Here is an 18,778-nt window from a genome sequence, read left to right as displayed (position 1 = left end):
AACAATGAATTAGTGTGCCAAGTTTTCCACATCATTTCCATCATTTGTCACTTTCCCCTTCAGTCATTTTAGCCAATCTGGTAGGTAGAAAACAATATCTCAAGGTTGTTTTAATCTGCATTTCTCCAATCAATAATGATTTAGAGCATTTTTATATGAATGTAAATTGTTTTGATTTCTTCATTGGAAAACTGCCTGTTCATATCCTTTGACCATTTATCAATTTGGAATGCTTGTGTTCTTACAGATTTGACAAAGTTCTTTATATGTTTTAGATATGAGACTTTTATCTGATAAACTGTCAATAATTTTTTCCCAAATTTTCTGCTTTCCTTCTGAGAAAGAAAAAACCAAATAGTTTTTATGACTATTGCTTTGTAGTGTACAGCAGTTAGGCAAGTTTCTCTCAGAATTCCCATCTAAAACTTCTGGATTACTATTTTTGCTCTAAAGTCTTGGAGGGAGGGCAAGGGAAGAAGATCTCTCTAGCCATTGTGACAGTTCTTGACCTAGCTACTGCCTGTGACTCCTGTTTCAAATTGTATTTGTGGAGTCCAATTTTATTTCATTATCCATAACCAAAGCAGCCCATAATGATGAGTCTTTGGTTCTACTTATTAATCTATGTAGATTAATACATATAATAGGTCTTACTTGGAGTTAAGTGGGAATCCTAAATAATCGACTTTCGCATTTTGTGAGGCACTGAGCAAAGCTCCTTCCCTAGGGAGGCTGGAAAGCAATCACCTTAAAGGGGGGAAAAAAACGCCCATTTGACCCCAGAAAGAATTCTATGGGCATGCCAACATAAGGCTATTCAAAATTAAAACAGTAAATCAAGATGTGAGTTTTTAGCTTGTATATTATTCTGACACTTTTTCTCATTTTAAAAAAAACCCAACATAAATTATAGTTGTTGCTATTCCTGGCCTATTTGACAAGATGCAGCTGTGAAGGATCTACAGCCAGCCATGTGCACCTTAAAGTTAGAAAAGCAGGTATTAATATGCCATCTCTGAGAACTGTAGAAGCACCAACAACTGTTTAATTGTTTGCAGTGAAGAGAGGGAATTGCCAAAAAATCTGAAGGTTGGTTCTCATGCTCCTGCCTTCAAGCACTGTTGGTCATATAGGAAAAAGTTAAAATTCGTGTTTTTAAAGCACTGAAAAAATAACATATTGAGCACCTACTCTATGCAGAACCCCATTCTGTAAAGATCTAAAATAGTCTTTGTTAATTTAGGAACATAAAAATTTGTTGTAATTTTGTTAATATTTGACAGTAGGGTTCAAGTAGAGCTTGATTACTAATCAAATTGACAATAACAAGTGAGAAAAATATCATGACATAATGGAAAGAATTCTGGACTGGATTGGAAGTCAGGAGCCCTGGCTCTTCCATTCGTTTAGTGTTTTGAGTTAGGACAAATTTGACGTCAAATTGTTCATTAATAAAATGAGGTTGTGAAGGCTCGTTGGCCTCTGAGGTTCTGTTGAACTCTAATATTCTGTGATCTAAAGGAGGTAAAAGGTGATGCACGTCAAGAAGTCTAAAAGTTCTCGCTTTTCATTAGTTTATGACAAGTAGGCAAAAGCTATCAGAACAATGAGGAAAACAGTTGTGCCTTTTGAAGACCTAGTGGCTGCCACAGTTTCAGGCAGATAGGGGAGGTAGACATGTTCAGAAAAGGAGCTGGGGTGGGGGGATTTAAAATACTTCAGTCATGCCGCTCCACACACAAATATTCACGTGGTCTGTGATACCATTGATTGGGGTCTTCTCTGCAGTTCAGATCCATGCAGTCAAGCCTGCCAACCTGATACCTGTCCATGCCCTCCCATATACTTTCCGTGGGATCCACTAAGGCTTTCCTCATCTATTCCTGATATTCCAAGGATACCAGTTTAGCATATGACTATCAGTCTTTTTCAGTTATACATTTTTTAATGATGTCTCTTATTTTAGTTCTTCATAGTGTCTTATTTGTTATATGTGACATGTTCATACCAACCGCGCCTCCCTCCATTTTCTTCCGAATGAGACCAATTTTATTTCTTCAGAGAATATGTAATTATCTATGACCTCCCAGCCATATAACAACAAAATATTGATATTAAAAATGGGGGCTGTTATTTTACATGGGATTATGGAGTCATTAATATAGCTATGCAATTCCCTCTTGGCAGTCTAATGTCAGTGGAAGTTTACATATGTGTATATATATATGTGTGTGTGTGTGTGTGTGTGTGTGTGTGTATGTAAATGCGCGCACACACACACCTAGTGGCTAAGCTCTTTAAGTCATTTATCTAACTGCTAATGTAATCTAGACAATATATATTTGTTATCCCTGTGTGGATAATTGGTCAAACCTGGGTCACACAGCTAATGAGTATCATGTGTCTGAGGCCATATTTGAATTCAGGTCCTCCTGACTCCAGGGGTCGGGGCTCTATCCACTGCACCACCTACCTGCCCCTTTTGTGTTTTTGGTTTCTTTTTGGGGGGAGGGGTGTCAAACTTTTTAAAGTGATTTTGGGTCTCAAGGAGATTGCATTTCTCTGGGATTTGATGCAGTCAGCATAATGTCATCTCCAAAATAACCTCTAGAAAGTCTTACCATCTATAAGAAATCCCTCTTCAAATTGAACTCTGCCCTGGATCTCTTCCATGATGTGATTTTAAAAATCAGAGAGACATTAAACACAGTTCTCTCCTTTAGCTTCCAAGAAATCTCACACAAGTTTTATTCAAGTAGAAATTGTACAGTTGACCATTGGAGTAAAACTGTTCTCATTAAACAGATTTAGATTTGATGTGTGTACATATACTTATTATATACATGGGGGCAGCTAGAGTGGCATAGTGATCATAGCACCAGGCCTGTAGTCAGGAAGACCTGAGTTCAAATGTGGCCTCAGGCACTTACTAGCTGTGTGACCCTGGGCAAGCCACCCAGCCCTGTTTGCCTCAGTTTCCTCATCTGTAAAATGAACTGGAGAAGGAAATGGCAAACCACTCCAGCATCTTTGCCAAGAAAATCCCAAATGGGGTCACAAAGAGTCAGACCCGACTGAAACAACTGAACAACTATGCTTATTTACGTATATGTGTATGGGATACCTTGTTGTATGAGAGCCTTTATGGCAGCATCTTTACCAAGTTAAAAGCATTTGTATACTCAGTAAATAGTAAATGCAGAAGGATCTTATTTTTCTACATCTTTCAGTCAGTTGTATGCTGTAAAAGATGTGAACTCCTGTTGAATATTACTGGCAAAAACTTAACTTCCCCTCTAGTCCCCTGATTAAGGATGCCTTCAGGGGATGTGTGCATGTTAATGCCTCATTAACAATTTATATTGATTGGAAAGTAGAACAAAGAATCAAATTAGGACGAAGCTAGAATTTTGCCCTGTAAATTCTTTGTTAAATCTCATTTTTTGACCTAGAACAATCAGACATTTTTGCTTCCATTACTACTTTATTAATATCTTTATCAACTTCTTAAAATTGAAGCCAAGTCTGAACCACGCTTGTCTATTTTCAGGTTAGTTTATTTCAAATGGTTGTTCAGTTTTTTCCTCCAAATGCTACAGAAGATGAAGTCTTCTGAGGCTGGTGAAAATTAGAAGGAATTAGAGAGGCCCTTGCAAAATCTCAGACCACTAAGATGAAGAAAGAAAGGAATAAGCATTTATTTAGTGCTTATTATTTGCCTGGCACTGTTCTAAGTAAGCTCTTTACAAATATTTCATCTGAACCTCACAGCAACCCTGGGAGATGGGTGCTCTTATCCCTGTTTTATAGTTGAGGAAATTGAGGCAAACAAAGTTAAGTGAATTGCCCAGGGTCACACAGCCAAGTACATGTATAAGGCCAGATTTAAACTCAGAAAGATGACTCTTCATGGTTCTAGGCCCAGTACTCTATCTGCTGTATTATCTTGCTGCCTAGTAACATTTGGAAATGCATATTTCATTAGACAGCATTTGTCAGTCACCACCACCACCTGTGAAAGCTTGCACTTTGAAAATACTTCCATATTCCATACAGTAGAAGTCATTGTCATCATTTTGCTGGGAGGGAGTATATAGGGGAGAAGGCAGGAAAAAGGTAAACTAACCAAATTAGCAATTGTGATCTACTTTTCAGAGTTAACCAAACATGCCTCACCTGTCACTAGAATTGGGGTAGGTGATTTTGCCCAAAATACTGATATGTAATCTAAAAACCTAGTTTAATATTTTTAATTTATACATACTTGAAAGATACATATATCTCTTTCAATGAAAAAATGTGTTTTCTTTTCATCCTTTCACGGGTCTTATGACTTGGTCGTGGGACCAAGACATGTCAGGTTACAACTTACTTCCAATTCTAAAACCTTCAAACTTGTTCCTGCTTCTGTCAAGGAATAAACTAGACCAGAAGCTTCTTTTTCTAGCATCTGCAGGAATAAATGGTTCTTACAGTCCACTCCCAGTCATAAGGGACTCAGTCAGGAACAGTTACCATCTAGAAAAAATGTCGACAAAAAAAAAAGAATCCTCTCTCTCTCTCTCTCTCTCTCTCTCTCAACATTTTTTTTTGTGGGGGGAAGGGGGAGCAATTGGGGTAAAGTGACTTGTGTAGGGTCACACAGCTAGTAAGTGTATGAGTTTGGATTGGAACTCAGGTCCTGACTCCAGGGAACAGGGCTTTATCCACTGCGCCACCTGGCTGCTCCTAATCCTTTCTCTTTTGAGGCAACCTGGTGTCATGGAGACAGCTCTGAGCTTGGAGTCAGATCCCTCCTCTAAGACAATTATTAACTTTGTGACCATAGGAAAATCACTGCCTCTCACGGGCAGTGCCCTACAGCTTATGTGCTGTTGTAAACAGCTTATAGTCTGCATGGAGTTTCCTACAATGAAATCACAGTTCCTTGATTTATTTATTGAATTGTTTGTTCTCAAATAGTGATGGTCTGATACTGTTCTAAATATAAACCATCTTGTCACATCATTTTGATTTTTTGGTGTGACTTTCATTTTATTGTACTTTTTGTCGGTTGGAAAAGCATTAATTTTCTCTCTTTCCAATCTCCTCATTCAAAACAAAACAAAAAAACCCTGAAAAACAAACGTGTTGCACATATGGTTGGTTGTTGTCCTTTGTACTCAAAGAAGGCCAAAATGACATCACTGCGTCAGGGGCAGTAACACATATGTGCCACACACATACGTGGTCAAGCAAAGCAAACTCATCCTGACCATGTCCAGAAATGTCGATCTTATTCTGTACCTGTGTCCGTCCCGTCTGTCAGGAAGTGGGTCGTGTATTTCATCATCAGACCTCTGGAATCATGGTTGGCCATTGGATTGATCAGAGTTCTTAAGTCTTGACTTCTGCTATAGCCCTTTATTCTAACTGTCAAGCATGTGCAAGCATGTTTCCTATGAGCAGTGTATTGTTGGACTTTTGCTTTCTGTTTTATTCTGTTATCTTTTATTACATCATTTTTGGAAGTCATTTGGGATGGAAGCGAAGGGCAGGTAAGAATACGAACACCTTATTTTTAAAGTATTTTATTCATCTTTGAAGATCTCATAAATCTGTTCCTCCCCTCTTTTTTTTTAAACTTTTTAAATTTAAATGTGCAAGTGGAGAATTAGGCTTAATGGTTCCCCTTAACTTCCTTATACAGAAACATAAATATTGCAGGGTTAAGAATACTAGCAATAGAAAGGACCTTTAGTCTTTGCTTTGGTCTTGCCTCTTCACTTTATAGATAGAGGAACTGAGACTTAGGGATTTGCTGCGACTTGTTGTAAATAGCAGAGACAGGCTTTGAGATGAGACTCTCTGACTCCAGATCCAGTGTTTTTTTCCACTATTCCAAACTCTGTCTCCAGATCTTCACTTATTCTCAGGTTCGTGGACTTAGAACTGGGAGAGACCTAAGAATCCTGCTCTTGCACATTGATTCAGATACCACCTGAACACTTGGTAGTGCATCTCTAAAGAAAAAAACCATCATTTTTCCATCCCTCAACCTCATGGAGGGTATTGCTGGGGTTCAGACCTGTACTGTCACAGCCTACCCATCTGGGGTAGTATCACTCAGCAGTGTTAAGATAAACTGTTAAAAAATACATTTAGCTTAAGGTGTGGAAAAAAACAATTGATATTATGTGGTCTTTGTTTTTCCCTTTCCTTTTGAGTGAGCTTTGGTGATAAAGTTTTGCTAAGAAACTATCTGCTTAGCTTTCTAAGGTGACCTTGCATCTACTCTGTGTGTTTCTTTTATCAGCCTTGCACAGGTACATGTTGTCTCCCCCATTAGATGTAAGCTTGAGGGCAGAGACTTTTTTTTTGCCTCACTTCATATTCCCAGTGTTAGCACAATGCCTGACATAGAGTCAGACTTTAATAAATGCTTTTGGTGGATGATTTTCCTATTGTTTCCTTTTCCCTTTAATACTGTCTTTAGACCAGGGTGGCAAAATTGCTGCAACACCAAATCCAACAACAAACTTGGACCAATGAGGGGACCCCATCAAAGAGAGAACTTCGGTCAATCCTGCTTAGCTTTGCCTGCACCCATCATCTGGAGAACTGTAACACAGAGGCCATGAAGCTGTTTCAAGAATGGGTAGATTCCAATGGTACTAAAAGGTGATGTATGTGTTTCTGCTGTTGTTACATTGTCCCCTCTCCCTCAATTTTACCTAGCAAAAAAAAAAATACTTTATTGAAAAAAGTGATCATTTTACTTAGCCATCTGTGCAGCGAAGCTATGAGTGGTGTTCGTTTTTCCTCCTTTTGCTTGTTTTCCTTGGTAGTTTGTGTTAGTGAGTGCAATCTGAGCCTATTGATATGTTCAGGCAAACATTCCTGCTCTTTCAGCCTTTTGATAAGAGGGAGAAAGCATGCTTCTAAGAGAAGGCTAAATTAGCCGCTAGTGGCTATTTTCAGGTAGCTGTGTATTTTTCACAGCTGAAAGATTGACTTGTTCCTGGTTATCAGGGGAGAGAAGAAACAGGATTGGAATGTGAAGGCTCAGCACAGACGAAATCTGCTGCTTTTGATATTCACACTCCACAAATCAAGAGAAAAGTAAAGCCACCATATTGTCAGTCATCTTTTCTTCCCTAAGTTGTCTTTTATCAATGTGTGATTTATATCTCCAAGAAGTGTTTAAGCTGGTGTATGTTCTGTGATTTGGACCTTCTCCTTTGCCCCTCACAGTAAAGATCCCTCTGCCTCTGTGTGGTGCTTGAGATAAGTTTCCTCTACTAGAATGTCCCCCTTCCATGAAAGTCTCAGCTTGGCTGTCGATCTATATGTGCTGGTTTCTCATTTGTGACTGTCTTTCTCTCTCTCTCTCTGTCTTTTAGCCTGCCGACTGATGTCATGTCAGTGGTGTTCAAGGTGGGAGCAAAAACTGAGGCAGGCTGGACCTTCTTGTTTGAAAAGTATGGCTCTTCAGAATCAGAAGCTGAAAGAAACAAAATCCTTAAAGCTCTTGCCAGCTCAGAGGATGTACGGAAACTTCACTGGTATGAAATCACCAGAGAATTAGGAAACATACATTTTGAATCTTAACCCTGCTTGGAACCCTGTTACTTTTACATTATGAGCGATTTCTTAATTGTGTAAGTTGGCCCATCTTACACAATTTACTCAGTATCTTAGGTGTGTTTTTAGGATATGCTGATGGTCTGAGACAAGAGTTGGCCTCACCCACATGGGTAGGATAGGCAGTCTCCTGTGTAGTTAGTATCCTGGGATGGCAGGGAGGGAATGTGCTTGGAAGTCTTCCCTGCTTCTTTGCAGAACGGCCCAGCCCACCATTTATTGGCCATAGTGTCTCTAGTCTACCAGTAGAGATTTATTCTTTTGAAGTTAAAGCTTGCCTTGTTTAGGCTTCCTTTTCTTTTCTTTTCTTTTCTTTTCTTTTCTTTTCTTTTCTTTTCTTTTCTTTTCTTTTCTTTTCTTTTCTTTTCTTTTCTTTTCTTTTCTTTTCTTTTCTTTTCTTTTCTTTTCTCTTTTCTTCTCTTTTCTTTTTTTTGTTGAGGCAGTTGGGATTAAGTGACTTGCCCAGAGTTATACAGCTAGTGAGTGTTATGTGTCTGAGGCTGGATTTGAACTCAGGTCCTCCTGACTCCAGGGCCGGTGTTCTAACCACTGCACAACCTAGCTGCTCCAACCTTGATTTTCTAAAAGGCAGAATACCCATAGATAAGGTGACCCATTGTTGCTCTCTCAAATATTTTTCCTCCTTATTAGCCAGCATGTATTAAGGCCCTTAGAGAATAGGATCTGTATTGGGGAGGTAGGCCTATAAAGGACAGAACATTTTGGAGGCTGGGTCCCTGTCAGAGAAGGCTGGCCTATGTACCATGCCGAGGAGCTGCACGACCAGAGAAGAACTGGAATTGGAATCAGGAAAGCCCTGAATTCAAATCACTGCCCTGACATTAGCAGCTTTGTGACCTTGGAAATGTTATTTTAGTTCTTAAGTAAAGTAACTTAAGTGGGCCTTAGATTCTTCGTCTGTAAAATGTGGATAATATGCTATGTACACTTAGTTTTCTTATCTGTAAAATGTGGATAATGCTATATACCTCACAGCATTGTTGGAGGGAGGGACGAAAGCATTTATTAAGCACCTACTATGTGCTAGGCACTGTGTTAAGCACTTTACAAGTGTTATCTCATTTGATCCTCACAACAACCCTGGAAGGAAGGTGCTATAATTATCCTCATTTTGCAGTTGAGGAAGCTGAAGCAGGCAGAGGTTAAGTGACTTGCTCAAGATCAGGCAGCTAATAAGTATCTGAGACAGATTTGAATTCAGGTCTTCTGGCTCTAGGCCTAGTCCTCCTTTGTCAAATTTAAACGATATGTTAATGTGAGTTTTGTTACTTAGGGGGCGCAGGACTCTAGGAATGGAAAAGAAAACACAGAACAGAGGAGTTAGAAGGATGCCAAAGACAGATTTCTCCTACTTCTTAAGTTTGCTTAAGCTGACCCTGGTAATGTCCTTATGGAAACCCTAGGCATCCTTCTAGACCCTGTCCAACATGCAGAGACTTCTCTTGGGTTGAACTAATAACAGACCTACAAAACATTTTTCTTTTTTTTTTTTTTTTGGTAATAATATTTTATTTTTTCCTATTACATGTAAAGATAGTTTTCAACATTCATTTTTTACATTTTCCTCCCTCCCTCCCCTCCCCTCCCCTCTCCCCAAGATGGTATGTAATCTGATATAGTTTATACATGTGCAGTCACATTAGTCAAAACATTGTTTTAATTTAAGGTGTCAACCCTGACACCAAGCAGCTTGGACAGTTTTATTTATGTATACGTATATATATATATAACACACACAAACACACATATTTTAATTTTAAATTGATTGGGTCTGGGTATTGTTGGATAAGAGTTTTGCCTCTAGGAATATATTCTATATTTCTTCATCTGCAAAGTGTAGAGTCTGTTCTGTAGGCAAAGCCACATAGCTAGAATGGCAGCCAAAGAATACTCACATCCTAGATTTTACTCCATCTGCTCTCAAAGGGTCAACAACAGGGATGTGTGTGTGTATGTGTGTGTGTGTATATTTGTGTGACTTAGTTGCAAAAGTCAAATAGTTTATTGTATTTGAATACGCTACCTTTATACTCATTAACACAGGTTCATTTAAAGAGACCTGGCAGCTTGTAGGTAGTCAGATATTTAATCTATTTACAATTCACAAGAGCTGTCTAAGGCAGTGTTTCTGAATCTAGGCTATATTGAAGAACCAGTCAAGTATCTAGGTTCTCTACCTTGGACCACTCTCCTGTGCTCTCTGCCTCTCAGCACAGAGGGTCTCTGTGGGTCAGGTTAAAGAAATCAGAAGCCAAGAGAAGTAAGGTGCCGAATTTAAAAGAGGTAAACAAGATGCAAAAAGAAGCTGTTTTAGTTGATAGCTATGAAGAGTCAGGACCAGGCGCGGCTAGGTGACACAGTGGATGGAGCAGTGGCCCTGGAGTCAGGAGGACCTGAGTTCATATCTGGTCTCCGACACTTGACACTGACTAGCTGTGTGACCCTGGGCAAGTCACTTAACCCCATTGGCTAGCCAAAAAAAAAAAGTCAGAACCTTTAGATAATTGAAGTGCTACAGACCAGTAAAAATTTGTCCCAAATTGGTGGTTAGGAAGTCCAGGTTCTAAATTAAGCTCTATATTCTGTTACACTTGAAGAATTTATTTTTCATAGTCCTCAGTTCAGATGTAGCCATTTGTAAATATCTAGGCTTATATATGATGCTAATAGCACTTATCTGGTTGATTTGATGCTTTGAGCATTTTAAACTTAAAGGCAACTTGAATTCTGATGATGAGTCACAGGCTAAGTGATTTACACTCGTGTTCTTCTCCTTGAGTTAAAAGCAGTTACTAAGAGATTTTTATCCCAATGCCCAACTTCAACTTGGGAATTGTTGGCTCAGTAAGAAGAAGCTTAACTATGAGTTACTTAAGGGGGCTAAATCATTTATGCTTTGTTCCTTAGGTTACTGAAAGCTAGTCTTGATGGAGATATCATCCGGTCACAGAAACTGTCCCTCATCACCCAAACTGTTGGTCGAAGTTTTGCCGGGCATTTATTGGCGTGGGATTTTGTCAAAGAGAATTGGAATAGGCTTGTGCAGAAGTAAGTCATTCAAAGAAGTGTTAACTTGAGATTATTGTGATTCTGTGGTCTATAAAGAAGGTACCCAATTGTTCTCAGCTTCCACAGGGGCTGAAATTTGGTTTTCTGGATGAACAAAAATGTTTTCAATAGCAATAATTTTGATCTGTGACATTTTATTAAAGTACAGTATCTTTAAGAAGTAATCATTGTTTTTCTTCCAAGTATTAGTATTAGACACTTCATTTCCAGGATTGCAGGTGTCATACCTATAGGTTGCTTATTGGCTGCTGTGATGGTACCGTGCATGTTGGAAAGGCAGCTCCTTCACGCTTACTGTAGTAAATGAATGACTTAAGAATATTCCACCGTGTTCTGTGGCATGATAATGTGCTATGTGTTTTTGGAAGATGCAAGTAGATTCTTTGTGGAGGTATAGAATGTGTTAGTTCAGTAGATTTACATTTTATCAGGATCCTTCTGTTTTAGTAAAGCTCAGATGTTGACTTCTTAAAGGTAGGAATTCCATTCCTGCATCTTTGACATCCACAGCAGAATCAGAATGTTTTCATAAACACTTAATAATAATGTTTTAGTAGCACTTTTTTCATTTATTTTTGTTGTGGTTCTGTCTCCTCACCAGGTTCCATTTAGGATCCTATACCATTCAGAGTATTGTTGCTGACACAACTCATCTGTTTTCAACAAAGACACATTTGTCTGAGGTTAGTGATGTAAAATACCAGGAGACTGAGTAACTGTCTCCCACTGAGGTGAATCAATATGGTTGAGATGTTGTTTGCCCACACTGTCGTTACAGTCCTTCTTTGTTTTGTCTTCGGACGTCTTGAAATTGAATTCCCGGAGAGTGGTTCTTCCATTCACTTAGTATGTATTAAGTGCCTTTTATGCACCAGGCCCTATGACAAATACCAGGGATGTAAAGACAAAATAAAACAATACCTCCCCTCAAGGAACTTCTAGTCTACTTTGGGGCAGGGAAGAGGAATATATAAGTAAATACAAAATATATGCCAAGTAATTTTTTTTGGGGAAGGTACAGAATAATATAATAATATAAGTTATACTATAAATATTAATATTATAAATATGATAAAGCCAAATATATATAAAAGAGAAATGCAAAATACTTCATTAATACATGGTAAAAACATGATAATTATACATCATATATTGTTATGTAATATAAAAGGCATAGAGTTCATAGTATTTGACTTTTGAAGTCCCTTATTTCCTTCCCATACTTCTCCAGAATTAATAATATTCTGAATTAAAACCACTTGAGAAACAAATGTGTTAGTATAAATAAACTTGCATATAGGAATACAGTTTTTTCAAAATTAATTTTGGCTGCAAAGAAGGTAATTTCCCTTTTTTCTTTTTCAAAAAAAAGTGAGAAAAAAATATTTTTCTTAAAAAAAAAAAGATATTACTGTGTCCATTTAGAATATTTGGGATTATAGCATTTAGCCAGGACAGTACCTCAGGTTTCCCAGTCCTTTACCCCTCCACCATTACTTACCACTGTGTGTCTTTTTTGCAAGAGGAATAATTCAGATGTGTGATTTTACTTTCTTTTTTAAAACATGACTTTGTGAACCTTCTAGGTACAGACGTTCTTTGAAGCCCAGTCAGAGGCAACCTCACAACTCCGTTGCGTCAAGGAGGCCATTCAGATCATCCAGCTGAATATCCAGTGGATGGAGAAGAACTTAAAAAATCTGTCTTTCTGGCTGTAGAGTACATGACATCATCTCTTTGTGTTCACCATTCAGAAAGTTTGTGAAATGTTGATCTGTTGTTGCTTTTGCAAAAGCCACGGTGAAACCAGACGTCACTGCAATGCTGTTTGCACTATTAGGTATTCTAGTGAGCTCAGGGCACATTCTTTTGATATTTCGTCTGTGTTTTCTAGAGTGCCTGTGGGCAGGATGTAGGCTATTTATTATGGAACCAAACATCTACAAGAATTTTTAAATTAAAAACATACAAATGAAAGGGGATGGGGAGGCGAGACTCCATTTTGAAACTGGTTTGGGATCTCAGTATTGGAAAAGTATTGACACAGTCAACCAAGAAAAGAGCTACTATGTAAGCTTTCTTCTTTGCAAAATTCTTGTTTATCAGTGTCCCTAATGCCAAGCCCCTGGTTGCTTCATGGTTTATAGACACTGTTCAGAACGTGAGGCCTAGTAAAACCTCGGAAAGTCTCGTAGTGAAGCCAGATAATGAAACATACAGCTATAATGAATTAAAGCCAAGTGTTAGTATTGGTTTTGGCTTCAAATTATGAGTATCCAAATGGTTTTATTTTTTATTTCATTTTAAGTAGGATATAGAACTGTTGTATGTATTTTTGTCTGCTGAGTAGCCAGGTGCTACAGATATTAAAAATATCTATTATATATGAAAGCCAAATATCAGGAAAGAGTCTAAATTGTTGGGTCTGTTTTCATTGCGTGTGTGTGTGTGTATGTATGTATGTGTCTCTTCATGTATTCGGACATGTGTGTATATTTACTTTTGAGCACTCCGTAAAACATTGCCATAGGAAATCACTCCAGGTTGGATCAGATGTTAATTGTAGTTAACTTTTTCCTTAACTACTGATTTTTCCATGCAGTTTCCTCCCCCCTCCAAAAAAAAAACCCTAAACCAAAATCACTGTCATATACTCCAATAGCCCAGCCTACTCCCTAACCTTTGAATTTAGGGACATATCATTAAATGGTGTGTCTTATGTTCTGGTAGCACTGGTATCTTTTAAGTCTGACTCTCCATTGCTTTAGTTGCAATACACATTAAAGAAATTTTCTCACTAGATTGTCCTCACTTACATTTTTTAGTACTTTTATTTGACTTGATGAAGAAGTATATTGGGTTATGGTTTTAATTCAGGACATTTTAGAAACCAAAATTTCTCATGTGATATTTTACTTTTTACCTGGAAGATAGTGTGAAAAGGAAATAAAATGAAGCTCATTATAAAAATGTTTGGCTTTGATTTTTTCCTGGTTTTAAGAATAGTACATAATTCAAAACCTCTTTTTCTGTTATTTTGATTAAAGTAACAATTAGTTTTAAGGAAACAGTAAAGAACTTCCCCTCCCCAAACCCTAAAGCAGGTTGAACTGTGGCATTCTGACTTTCTCTTTGAGGCTAAGTAGGGGATACTGTACTTGAATAATTTGAACTATGCAGACACAGTCCTAGATTATTGTTTCACTCCTTCTCCAAATTCTTGTTTCTTTCACAATTTGCTTTAAAACAATTTCTATTTTTAAAAATAGACCCCTTTGTGTGCACTTTAAAAATGTGCATAGTTGAACGATAGGAAAGGGTACATTTTTCATTCAATAGTATCAAGTTATTAGTGGAATATCTATTATTTTAAGTTATATGTGAGATCATGTATGAAATTATATTTTATTTTGTGTAAGATATTTTTATATTGAATTTAAAAGTAACATAAATTACAAAATAACTTTTTTTTTTAAAAAAAGGAAATGATGGTCTCTTCTTCTTTGTCCAGTGCAATTTCTTTCTCGTTCCATTAATTTCAGAATAGAAAACATAATAACCTGACAATCATGGTAACCAGGGTGTCATGTTGAGACTATGGGAATTTAGGAATTTTACCTACATCTATGCTTAGAAGAACAAGGGACAGATTAATCGATGTGGGAGACTCTCATGAGCCTAAATTTGGAAGTCGGGGGAAAAAACAGTTAAATTTTGGAGGATTTTTTTTTTACCATATTGTATTATGAAGTATTTTACATTTTTCTTTGATACTTCTCAGATTTAGAAGTAGAGGTTCCTTAGCCATACTTGCCCTTTGTTATACTGTTTTTTTCAATATATATAGTACATTTTCAGGCTCTAAGGCATTTTTTCTTTTGAAATTTACTTGTTCTTTTTAACTGTGGCACTATAAGTGGAACCGAATACTCTGTGCTGAGCATTATGGAAGAAAAGATTTCTCTTGATCCATTGTTGACCTCTTCTTCAGAGGATGTTTATTTCCATGCCTCTGTGTTGTACCCATTGAGCTAAATACTTGATAAAGTGTTAGGCTTATTCTGAACCCATGCACAGGACAACTGTTTTTGAAACTAAAGCTCAAAAGATTAAAGTACAGTGGAAACAGTTTTGTACAAAATCTGTTTTTTTTTATCTTTTCAACCTCTAAACTTTGTTGTCTCACCTAAGACATTGGGATAGTGAGGCCCAGGAGATGGAGGCATAGAAGCCAAAGCATGCTTTTGCATAAATGCAGATTGATGCCTGAAAATTAAATGACTCTTGAACAAAGTAGAGTGTATGCCTTGTCCAAATAGAGTTTGGGCACATAGCATGTAGAGTAGAGAATGGTGAAAGAAAATCCATTCATTTTGAAGCAGTGGACCTTAAGGCTGGTCAAAGCAAAAGTATGTTGCCCAAAATGTGTTATTTTCAATGTACAAATGATTGGATGTTTTCATCTGCAAAGCTTTTTGAAACTTCTGTCGTGAGCCAGTGCCTTTTTCCATTTTATTAAGCTTATTTATAAGCCACTTTTAAAAGCAACTATGGTATTTGGGCATTGTTGGAGAGTTTCATATATTCCAAGAATCTATGATAATTCTATTCATCAGATTCCAACCTACACTCATTTTCTTCCCAAATGGTAGTTTATTAATATCTATTTTTGTAAATGTGGAGAATAAAATGAGAACAACCTATACAATCTTGTTTTCAAAAATTGATTGGATTTAGAATTAGATTGATAAATAGAACTCAAAATTTGAAAATAATATGAAGGGATCTCAAAACCATAAATATTGTGAGTTGAATTACTCAGCAAGCATTTATTTATTAAGCATTTATGGTGCAGATAGCCTACTGAGAATAGGGCCATTGAGTAAGATTTTTGAAAGCACCAAGCTTAGAATTATGCCATGAAGAACTGTGACCTACAGCCAAACCATTGCACACTCAGAGCACTTAAATATATATTTTCAAGTGAGTATTGCAGGATTGTAGAAGATAAATAATTTTCAAGGATATAGCTATTTGAGCTAGGTTTTTAGAGTTGCCCTGAGAATTAAAATCAGGTGCACTGTATCTCCCTCCTTCCCTCTAGCCCCAGATGCTTTTATTATCTCCTGGGTGTATTTGGTATGGTGAGTGTATTTCTTTTTTTTCCAAATGTACATAGACATGCATGTTACACATGCATCCATAATTTGGTTTTGCTTTTTTTTCCCCCCAGTCTTTTTTTTCCAGGTACTAATTAATCTTTAGCAGTCAATATGTATGGCTGTGTTTATCTAATTACTACAAATGTACTTGGCAACTCCCAGTACACCTGTTTTATAAGCAGCCTTGGAATCTCACTGGTTTGCTTTGCTTTAAGTTGGATCTCTGGATCTTTGCCACTTGGCTTAAGATTGCGCCAATGTGCTGTCCTTGTTAATAGTAGCAGATGTGGAACAAATGAGATGAGTGACTGTTTAGAAAGAAGGAAGGGAGCTTTTGTTACAGATCAGTTATGGAAACAAATCATATCCATCATTACTTGTGAGGAATAAAAATATATTGAAAATCTCAGCAAAGCAAATTTTTAGTAGTGTGTATATTTGGGTGGGCAGTAAAAGAAGGCTCAGAGGAGAGTAATCTTCCAGTAATATAAAAATAAAGCTGTGTATGGTCCTATAAAATAATATCATTGGCTGTTACAAGGTCTCAATTAAAGGATTATAAAAATGCAGCCCTCCTGAGAATTGTTAGGTAGGAGATCTGGTCTATAGAAGGCCATTTTAGTTGCTTCATCAACGTGTAAGTATGTACTTGGTAAGTAGTGTCAGTCAGCAATATTTACAAAGCATCTACTGTGTGCCAGGCATTGTGCTCAGCTCTAGGGTTACCATAAAAAAGGTGAAAGAGTCCTTCCTTTCCAGGAGCTCACAGTCTAATGGGGAATACAGCATGTCTTGTGTACAAATGAGCTCTGTGCAGGATAAATTGGAGATAATCAAGAGAGGGAATCAGGAAAGGCTTCTTGTAAAAGGTGGAATTTTAGCTGGGACTTAAGGAAAGGCAGGAGAACAGAGGTAGAGAGGAAGAGAATTCCAGTCACAAGAGACAGCCAGTGAAAATGCATGGAGGCAGGGGATAGAGAGTCTGGTGTGAGGAACTTGTGTGGGATTTCAGAGTATTGGGCCTGAGGGGGTGGAGTAAGATGTGAGAAGACCTGAAATGTGTAAAGGTTGCAAATTACAAAGGGTTTTGGATGCCAAACAGAGTATTTTATGTTTTGTCTTGGACGTGATAGGGAACCACTGGAGTTTATTCAGTGGAGGGAGGTGTTAACATGGTCAGACCTTTAGTGTCCAGCTCTGAGGTGATAAGGGTCTACATGAGGGTATGGCATATTGGGTGATGCTTTCAAATCTTGTGTTCCTACATTGCGGTCAAATATATAGATGAGTTTAAGGTTCTGAAAACTCTACCACATCAAATCTGAGGTAGTAGGTTTTTCTCCCTTGTGTCTGTGTGCTAAGAATTTCACCCATGCCCCAATACCTGATTTGTGACCCCATCTTTGTCAACCTGTTTTTTATTAGATAGAACATTCCTTTCCCTGGTTTAATTTTTATTGTTGCCTGTCTTAGAGGATGTTATCTTTTATTGCGCTCTGAAATGTAAAATAAGGCTGCCTCATTAACTGTACATTTTTGTATGCTTTTCATGTATCCACTAGACTTGTATGTTAGCTTTCAGCATTCTGGTATCATATTTCACAGTTGCTTCATCTGACACATGGTAAATGTTACTGTTCCACATTTGGTTATATCAAAGGAAATGAATGTGTAAACATTTTAATAGCATCTTAACATAATTTGTTTTTACTGCTATTTATTAAGATGCTACTCAGTCCTAAAGGTTTGTATTACTTTATTTTTTTTTCCCCAAAGGCACTGACTTCAGGAATGCCACATGATTTCGGGAAAAGTTGCAAACAAATGTTATTTACTATATTAAACTCTCAGGTTATATTGTTGAAAAATTAGTTTATATTTTGCTGTTACTTAAACCTGCTGCTGTAGTAGAAATATAGAAGTTTATATGTGACCATGAATAAGGGAGAAAGGGCACCTTTTTTGAGTTAGTCATGGTGGTGATTTAGTAAATTCTGTATGGTTCTCAATCTAAAATATTTACTTCAAAAAGAATTAGTTTTGGCCTGATTGAATAAAATGCTCCAGAAGTTGCACTGAAAGAAACAAACCATCAGTAAAATATATAATATATGTTTGTCTGTATATATGAGAATATGTAGAATGATAATACAAATGGAGCATTTGCATCAACCTACTAAACTCACATTGAGAGAAAACTAAATCCTATAACTAAGTCTTAGTCCAACTAAGTCTTGATAAAGCCAGGTACCATAGCTATAAAGAAAAGTAGCTTTCAAAGTACTTTGGGGATAAATAACTTAGAAACTTGTAAAACAATTACACTTTTGTATTTTAATGCCTTTAGGAGTATACAATACAAATCTTGTGGCTGCTTTGGCCAGTGAAATTCTAAGCTTGTATCATAACTTGCTTTTAGGTGAGAGATTTTTGAAAATAGGATGTATATATGATATTGTATATGCAGATGTGTTTAGTTTCACTTGTAAAGGGGGGGAAAGGCTTATTTTCTTTATACTTCGATAAATTGTTTTGCATATAACCAGCACTGACCGAAAAGCATGTGTAACTGCATACACTGTTGCTTTTTTGTGAAATGAAAATAAATATTTAAATACAAGGATTGTCTGGACCATTTGTTTGGGTGAGAAATTTTACATTTCTTAAAAAGCCTCTATCTGTTTACAACTAGATTTAAACTTTTTCTAGTACAGGAACTATCGCTGCTTATTCCTTTTCTAAGTATTCTCCCTTCAGGTACGCTGAACATGAGTCCAGCTCTGATGTAGCAGTGTTGTTTAGATTGAAAAGACTGCTTTCTTAGGCAGGCTGGCAACAAACATATATCAAGCACTTAGTATGTACCGAGCATTGTACTAATCACTAGGGATACAAATGCAAGT

At 37.2% G+C, this 18,778-nt stretch overlaps 1 protein-coding gene across 1 annotated transcript in view; it reads left to right on the top strand.

Moving 5' to 3' along the window:
- LNPEP (leucyl and cystinyl aminopeptidase) overlaps positions 1-18,495 on the top strand; it is a 124,706-nt gene extending 106,211 nt beyond the window's left edge. Inside the window, exons 14-18 of the mRNA XM_021009147.2 lie at positions 6,476-6,660; positions 7,383-7,544; positions 10,552-10,692; positions 11,315-11,396; positions 12,300-18,495. Of these exons, the coding sequence (XP_020864806.1) occupies positions 6,476-6,660; positions 7,383-7,544; positions 10,552-10,692; positions 11,315-11,396; positions 12,300-12,431 (702 nt within the window). The 3' untranslated portion in view covers positions 12,432-18,495. The remainder of the gene's footprint in view (positions 1-6,475; positions 6,661-7,382; positions 7,545-10,551; positions 10,693-11,314; positions 11,397-12,299) is intronic.
- The last annotated feature ends 283 nt before the right edge of the window (positions 18,496-18,778 follow it).

This window comes from Phascolarctos cinereus, unplaced genomic scaffold (genome assembly GCF_003287225.1).
Source record: "Phascolarctos cinereus isolate Bilbo 61053 unplaced genomic scaffold, phaCin_HiC Scaffold_4;HRSCAF=312, whole genome shotgun sequence".
NCBI lineage: Eukaryota > Metazoa > Chordata > Mammalia > Diprotodontia > Phascolarctidae > Phascolarctos > Phascolarctos cinereus.
This window is presented reverse-complemented; position numbering and strand designations above follow the sequence as displayed.